Source organism: Cebus imitator, unplaced genomic scaffold, assembly GCF_001604975.1.
Source record: "Cebus imitator isolate Cc_AM_T3 unplaced genomic scaffold, Cebus_imitator-1.0 Scaffold41, whole genome shotgun sequence".
NCBI classification, from domain to species: domain Eukaryota; kingdom Metazoa; phylum Chordata; class Mammalia; order Primates; family Cebidae; genus Cebus; species Cebus imitator.
The window spans coordinates 4,757,345-4,765,748 of record NW_016107356.1 but is presented as its reverse complement, the minus strand read 5'-3'; the positions used below and the strand labels follow the sequence as shown (position 1 = coordinate 4,765,748).

General features: G+C 48.5%; 1 protein-coding gene across 1 annotated transcript in view; it reads left to right on the top strand.

Annotated features, from left to right (window-relative positions):
- Positions 1–462: 462 nt before the first annotated feature.
- RCAN1 (regulator of calcineurin 1) overlaps positions 463–8,404 on the top strand; it is a 96,581-nt gene continuing 88,639 nt past the window's right edge. Inside the window, exon 1 of the mRNA XM_017526198.1 lies at positions 463–890. Within this exon, the coding sequence (XP_017381687.1) occupies positions 648–890 (243 nt within the window). The 5' untranslated portion in view covers positions 463–647. The remainder of the gene's footprint in view (positions 891–8,404) is intronic.

The window sequence follows — 8,404 nt, the reverse complement described above, 5'->3', positions numbered from 1 at the left end:
TAATATACGGTAAGCGTCTAACCTCTGTCAGGGGCCAGAGTCACAGCCAGGACTAGGTCTCGCTTAAGTTCCCAAAAGTGGGCCCCTGTGGTTCAAAATGTCACCGCATGAGAACCACAAAAACGTTGCCTCCCCATCTATCACCCCAAGGGCCCAGGAGCCCAAGAGCCCAGGACTACCCGGCGCCCTTCAGCTGGCAGCAGCTGGCAGAAAAGCGGAACTGGCGACGGGCACTTTGCCCTTAACCAACATGGCCGCCCTGAGGCTTCGGGCTTCGGGCGGCGGAAGGGCCGTCACGTGAAGAGAATTCCGTTCCTTTATTGGCCTTCTCTCCTGGAAGGGCGGGGTACAATAACCCAACCGGCGCCGGCCTTAAAGGGGCCACCGCCGGATCCGCCGGTGGTCGGCCTTCGGGACTGGGCAGGCGGGCGCCGGGTCGAGTTTCTGCCCCTCCCGCGCGGAACGGTGGCGGGCGGGGCCGGCGCCGGGAGGCCGCCTCGCCGGGAGGCTTGGTGACCGCCTGCCGCCGGCCGCCGAGCGACCCGGAGGGGGTTAACCGCGGCCGGGCGCGGACGGGAGCGCGTGAGGCCCCGGAGCGCGAGCCCGGCGCAGCCCGCGGGGGTGCACAGGGACGCGCGGGAGCGGGGATGGAGGACGGCTTGGCCGGGCCCCGGCACGGGGCGGCGGCGGAGGCGGCCGAGGCGCGAGCGCGGCCCGGGGTGACGCTGCGGCCCTTCGCGCCCCTCTCAGGGACTGCCGAGGCGGACGAGGGCGGCGGCGACTGGAGCTTCATTGACTGCGAGATGGAGGAGGTGGACCTGCAGGACCTGCCCAGCGCCACCATCGCCTGCCACCTGGATCCGCGCGTGTTCGTGGACGGCCTGTGCCGGGTGAGGGCCGCGCAGGGCGGGCCGTCGGGGCGGAGGGCCGACACTTGTTGCCGGGGGAGGCGGCGCGGGTCGCAGCGCCCAGGTCCGGGCCGCGCGTGGGGCGGGGAGGCAGCGACGCCGCCCGGCCGCGGACCCTGCCCTTCCCGGCCGGGGCGTGGGGGCGGCACCCCGAAGGTCCCGGTCCCCGAGCACCCCAGGGGAGCGCGCAGCTCACCGCGGGGTCCCACAGGCTCGCCTGGCCCAGTGTGCGCTCAGGCTGGTGACTAGGGGGGCGAATTTGTTCCCCAAGGCGGGGCAGCACCGCCGCCCCCCGCGCTCTCGCTCTCGCCCCGCTTTTACACGCGGGAGGAGGGGATCACCTCATTTCTAGGGAGGAGGAAACAGACGTTGAGCGGCAACGTGACTCACTGTTCATAAATGGGACGACGTCCCTGCATTCCCAATCTGCACTATTGGAAGAAAAGCCAATGTTTGGGTGAGGATCCGTGGTTGCTCATTATCCAGCGGCTGGCCAGTTTTGGTGGAATGGTGAAGGGGACCATCTTTCAGACCTTTAGATATTGAGTCACGAACCTTGCTCCCTTATGTGAAGGTGTGACATGCCGCCATCGGGGACACCCAGTACATTGGGAGTCGACTCCCTACCCCCTACTCTCCCCCACCCTTCCCGCAAAATCCACACAATTTAGACACTTTGGAGGGTGAGAGGCCGGTATGAGTAATCAATAATGGTGATGGGGAGGAGGAATTTCTTTCAAATCTGCAGTTATTGTGCAGAATACAATTTGGACAACGTGGACGTCACAGAATGAAACCGGTCTTTGAGAGCTGCCCCATTAGGAGAGCAGCTGTCAAAAAAAGCAGTGCTTTCAGCGCTTGGCTGTGAGTCCACAAATGCTGTCAATGAATTGTAGTTGAAGACTGCTGCCAATACACTACCATTGTGGTGTGCGTAAGTGTCATTTATTTGTACGTCCACTTAGTTTCTGAAAGAAATTACAGTGGCTGTGTGCTTAGGTAAGCTTCCAGGCATGCTTTCTAGAGTAACAATTGTCAGGAACTCAGGGTCCTACTGATTGATCTTCCTCTAAAACCTTTTCCTCTCCATGTAGGCTAAGTGCTAGCCAGCATTTCAGGCCCTTTCCTTAGGAGCCCTAGGCTTTCTGCTAGAACAAGGTCAGGTCACATAAGACAGCACTTAGTTGCAGTGTTGAAGACAGTCCTGAAATTCTGTTACAGGTATATGAAAGTTTGCCCACTTCGCTAGCTATCCATTTTGACAAATATTTATTGAGACTTTGCTATGGGATAGGTACTGTCCTAGGCTCTGAGGCTACATCAGTAAATAAGATACAATAAAATAGCATTTCTGCCTCCAGGGCTGACATTTTTTTAGAAGGGAAACAAACAAAGAAATATCAAATATATCAGAAAGTCATGATGCTATTAGAAAAAGTAAGACTTGGAGGGCAGGAGGAGGGAGGGGAGATCTAGGAGAGGACAGGGAGATTGCTTTTTTCCATAAGATGATCCGGGAAGGTCTTGCTGATAGGGTGATATTCTGAGCAGAGACAGTGGGCTAGCATTCGTTCATTGGTGCTTTGCTGTTGATTGAGTGCTTACTATGTTCCAGGTACTGTTTTAGGCCCAGAGGATAGACTGCGGAACACTTTAATCTCCCTGCTTTCATGGAGCTTAGGACCCAGCGGTTGAGAAGTTAGACAATAGGAAAAGGGCAAGTGAACAAGATCCTTTTGGATGGTGATAAATGCAATGAAGAGACTGAAACAGGTGGATAGAGGGCAAAGGGAGGGGGTTTGGTCAGAGTGGTCAGGTCCTAACGCTATGGGAGTTCAGGAGGTTTTGTGGAAGAGCTGCTGAATTGGTGGGGGCCTGAGGGAGCCAACAAGGGATGTCCAGGCCTGAAGCCATGAGCAACAGCTGGAAGATGGAGCTGGGGGAGGATGTCATGTGCGTGACCAGAACTCGATGGGAGGAGCCGACTGGCAGGAGCTGCAGACTTGAAGGTGTGGGGTTGAGATGCTAAGGCCAGGTATAGGCAGGGAGGAAATTCCCAGGCTTCTCAGCTCATTGGCAGAACTCAGAGGGCAGCCATGAGGCCAGGGAGCCCCAACAGTGGAGTCCATAGGTTGGGTCATCCTTTCAGTTCCCACAGAAGGGCAGAAAATGGCCCTGGGCACAGTGCGGATAACGGGGATTTACACAGAGGAGTCAGCGTGGAGCCACTTGAGATGGTATGGCCCCGGGAGGCCTCTGCACAGCCTGGACCAGGCTGACAGAAGCTCCCTGGGGAGATGTGTGTGTGGCTGGCATCCCGGCAAAGGGACTAGCAGATGCAGAAGCTCCAGTGCAGGGTGAACTCTGCGTATTTAAAGGACCCGAAGGGTTGCATGAGAGGCAGAGTCTGATGTTGACTGAAGTTGGATAAGCAGCCAGAAGACATCCCATGGAGGGCGTTGGGGCCATGGTAAGGATTCAGGTGTGTTTCTAACCACACAGCCTGGTGGAGAATGGCTTTCAGGAGGGAAAGTGGGTGGGTTAGAGAGGAAGCAAGGAGACCTGGGAGGAGGCTGCTGCCATCATCCAGAGGAGACTGGAAGAGAGTGGGACTAGGATGGTGGTATTGGAGATGGAGAATGGGGCAGAGCCTCCATTGTAGCCTCTCCTCTCCATTAGGAGAATCTGAAGCTTCAGAATGGGGGTGAGGGAGGATTGTGTACTAGTGTCCAATTCTAGGGTCCTGTAAGATGTACAGCAATCGGCGAAAACCCAAAAACCAGCTGGGCTAAGGGAGTCCCAGTCTCAGAAGGCAAATAGCTCTATGCAGTGGGCAACCTGAGAGCTAAAGTCACGGCATGTCCTTGGTAAGCCTGGAAAGCAAGTGGACCATTTCTCATTTAGCTGAAACCAGCCTTCTAGGTGGGAAGATGTAGCTTCTGAGGTTTCAACATGGCAGCCTTATTGTTAAGGCTGGGGTGTCACCTTTGGATTGATGTAATGTAAGTGTGAGTCTACTCTAGGTTGGTGGTATCTCCCCTTGAGTAGACAGATGATTAACTGCAATGCTGACCAAAGTCCCTGGGGTCTGGCCATCCCCTCCTTAGTCAGTTTGTGGGATCTGGAGAGTGATGGTATAAGGAAAAATGACTGGATTAAACTTCTTTACATATATTCACATGATTCTGTAAGCTTAGCCTTTAAGGAAAGAAAAGGATGAACCTGAACTACAATTCTTCTGAAAATTTACATCGAAAGCTGTTTTGTCACTATAATAGCTTGGCCTGATATGTGAGATTTGTTTTCATTGGCTGGCTCAGTATCAATATTGTAAATACTGTATAATGAATCTGTTAATTAAATGTATTAGAGAGATTCACACTGTTACAAATGAATGAAAAATTCCATTAAAATATGATTATTTTCTGTTTATACAAATATTTGACAAACGTATTCCATTATAGTACTCTTTTTGAGTCTGTTTTTCTATTCTCTTTAGAAAAGCAAAGCAATGCTTTGAACCAGTAATTACATGTGCTTTGAATGGCTGAAAATGGTTAGTTGATTCTCTAGAATAAGAGTTTATTCAGTCGTCATCAAGCTGACCAGGAATTTAAGAGTTCTCAGATAATATTCTGTTCGTTTCCAAGCAGTGAATATAGTTCCGTATAGTAATGGAGACGAATACCGTTTTCTCACTTGTCCAAAATGTGAATGTATGTTTGATTCATAGGGCTTTGCCCAAAGGCTAAGTCAGAAAATTATAGAAAAATTTACTCTTTTCCCTTGAGTAAACTTACTTTAAAAAGAAAAAAACTTAAGATTTGTGATAGATACAGTACTATCATGACTTTCTTTTAATAACAAAATATTCAGGTCAGCATAAAAGGAGTACAAGTGACATCCTTACGTCCTTTATGTAGTAGAGACCTTTGAGCAGTGCTTCCAACCTTAGCTGGGTGTCAGAATTTCTAGGGAGCTTTGAAAAATTCCCATTTCCAGGCCACTCCAAACCCATTCCAATCTCTGGGGCTGGGAATTGCCTGGAAAGCTCCCCAGGTGATTCTAATTGTTAGTTGAGGTTGAGAACCATTGTGTGAAGTCGCAGGGGTTTGGCCTGACCAGAGGCATCGTTATATCTTAAAAAGGCCACTGAAAATTTAATGAAGTTCCACTTGTAGCCAGATGACTTACCCTTTCTGTGTCTCGATTTCCTAAAATGGGAGCCAGACACTTGGTCTGCAGGTCTCCTTCTCCTGAGTGTTGTTTGACCCTGTGGCCTGCAGGCAGGGTTACTGGCCGCCCCCAGACCAGGAGATGGGGCATCCCTTTGCCTTAATGGGTGCTGCTCACTCTGCACCCAAACAGCAGATCACACACTTGGCCTCCCAAAACTTGTTTTCTGGTAGACAGGACATCAAGTTGATGATTGAAGTGTTTTGAAGACCTAAGGTGGCCCTGCTGATGTACATAGTTTCCGCTCCTATGGTTGTATATACTTGGCTGTGTTTCTGCCTGTGCCTCTTCCAAGCCAGTCTGTCGTAGCATATTGTAAAATGTGACATCCTAGCAGGAGAGTAACAGTTGGGTTCTATTGCACTGGAAAATCCAGGCAGTTTTAGGCCATTTTCACTTTTCACCCTAGTATGAGGGTGAGGCATGCAGTTTCAAAGACTTAAATTATGAATAAAATTTCCCCTTAAACGATCTGATCTCCAATATGGTATGGCTTATTTGGGAACGTTCAGAATGTTGTACATTTTTAAAAGCTACATGTTACATATGTGCGAAGTTTATTTTCATTTATCCACTATTTCCCTAATTTTAGGATTTCTGACTCTTAAATCAGATGTTTTTCACATCCAGAGCTGCTTTTAACCCTCCCCAGCACTCCACCCCCTTACAAGTGCTTGGTTCCCCTCTCAGCTCAATCTGCTGTCACCTTCATTACTCACAGCGTTTTTTCTTCCATAGCAGTAGCTTTAAATGTTACTGCCTGCAACTCCAGGCTTTTCAAGCCTCAGGACAATTACATAAAATGGGCTTTGTGCTAGAGCAGAATAGCTAAAGCAGAGGCTGTTGGTTCCAGTGTTTATATTTCAGGCCATATTCTTTGTCTCTTTGTTTCTCTCCTTTAAAAAAAACAGGATCCACTCATTTTCATACATATCACCAAGGGGCCTCTTTTCACAGGTCTGTGAGCCCATCACTCTTGGTACAGTGATGGTGACTGTGCACGCATCAGTGTGTGGGGGGTGGGTAGATCCTGGGTGTACATTCTCTATGCAGAACTATTAGGACTCAACTCAAGGATGGTGGGGAAGTGCCGGTCATTTTGAACACTGTTAGGTTGTGAGAGACAATTTTTTCCATTGTAGATACTAGTCACCATCAAAGCTTGAGAATACTGATGAGACAGCCGAACACTCTGCTGTGATCTCTTAGTATTAGGAGGCTATACCATGGCAGTAGAAAGTAAAAATGGCTCTTCTTGGGAAAAACAAACATTTTCAAAGTGTAACAGCAGGAGAATATTAATTACCTTAACTCAGACTTTGACACTGGGGAAAGGGTTGGCTTCATGTTGTGTAAATTTCAATCATCATAGAAATTCTTTACTATATTTGATTTAGTTGGGGTGGGGTTGTTTTATTTATTTTCACCTCTAAAGATTTAATTGGGTGCAGTATGCTCACATTCCCCAGTGAGGTCTACATGAAGAGGCTGGGAAGCATACTGGTTAAGGCTATGGGTCTTAAGCATGCCTTTCACACTTATGCAGTATGACTCTGGGAAGCTATTTATCCTACCAATGCCTTAGTTTCCCTGCCTGTAAATGGGGCTGTTGATGGTACTCATATCTTACCATACACATAAAATGCCTGTCAGAGTGATTGGGTCATAGTAAATATACAATATAGGTTTGTGTATTGGTTATCTACTGCTGTGTAACAAATGAACCCAACACTTAGTGGCTTAAATAGTAAATGTTAATTATGTCACAGTGTCTGTGGGTCAGAAATTCAGGGACGGCTTAGCCTGGTTCCTCTGCCCCAAAGTCTCTCTCAAAGCTGCAGTAAAGTATCAGCTGTTGTTTCATCTGAAGGCTGAACTGAATGAGTGGTATGTACTGCCAGGCTCACTCGTGTGAGAGCCTGGCAGCAGGCTTCTCTCAGAGCAAGCCAGATGGAATGGGACCCAGTACCTTTTTGTAGTCTAATCTCAGTGATATCCCATCACTTTTGCTGTATTCGATTCCTGAGAAGCAAGTCAGTAAGTGCAAATCACACTCAGGGAGAGGGAATTACAAAAGGGCGTGAATACCAGGATGTGGGGATCCCTGGGAGCCATCCTATAGGCCAGCGGTCCCCAACATTTTTGGCACCAGGGACCAGTTTCATGAAAGACAGCTTTTCCACAGACCAGGGGGCAGGGAGTTAGTTTCGGGGTAATTCAATTGCATTACATTTATGGCATACTTTAGTTCTATTATTGTATTATACTATATAATAAAATAATTATACAATTCACCATAATGTAGAATTAGTGGAAGCCCTAAGCTTGTTTTCCTGCAATTAGATGGTCTCTTCTGGGAGTGATGGGAGACAGTGACAAATCATCAGGCATTAGATTCTCATAAAGAGCAACCCAGATCCCTCGCATGCGCAGTTCACAGTAGGGTTCATGCTCCTATGGGACTCTGCTGCTGCCGGAGCTCAGGCAGTAATGTGAGCGATGGGCAGCAGCCGTAAATACAGATGAGGCTTTGCTGGCTCGCCTGCAGCAGCTCATCTCCTGCTGTGCAGCTCACTTCCTGACATGCCATGGACTGGTACTGGTTTGTGGCCCAGAGGTTGGTGACCCTTGCTCTACGCTGCCTACCACAGTTAGATATTCATTAGTACATTTTTTTTCTTTGTAAACTTTTTTGATTTCTGTGGAGCAATCAATGTTTAGAAATGCATATTAAGATTTTTTTCTAAGGCCAGGCATGGTGACTCATTCCTGTAATTCCAACAGTTTGGGAGGCCAGGAGTTCAAGACCAGCCTGGCCAACATGGTAAAACCCCATCTTTACTAAAAAATACAAAAATTAGCTTGATGCGATGGTGTGTGTCTGTAGTTACAGCTATTCAGGAGACTGAGGCATAAGAATTGCATGAACCCTGGAGGCAGAGGTTGCGGTGAACTGAGATACCACCACTGCCCTCTAGCCTGGGCTACAGAGCAAGACTCTGTCTCAAAAAAAAAAAAAAAAATATGCTGAGCAAATCCAAACGGATCCCTGACATTATTAAAAAGACTTATAAGACTTATTTGGGGTGCTGGGGGGAAGGATTTTTTTCCAATCTGATTTTTTTTTTGTCTTAACTTCAGCTCCATAAAAGAACACAGTGTTAGCTGCTGCAGTTTTAACATAAAACACTTCATTGACAGGACTATAGCTAGGTTACTAAGTTTCTAAAGTATTAACAGCAGTTACCCACTGTATTTCT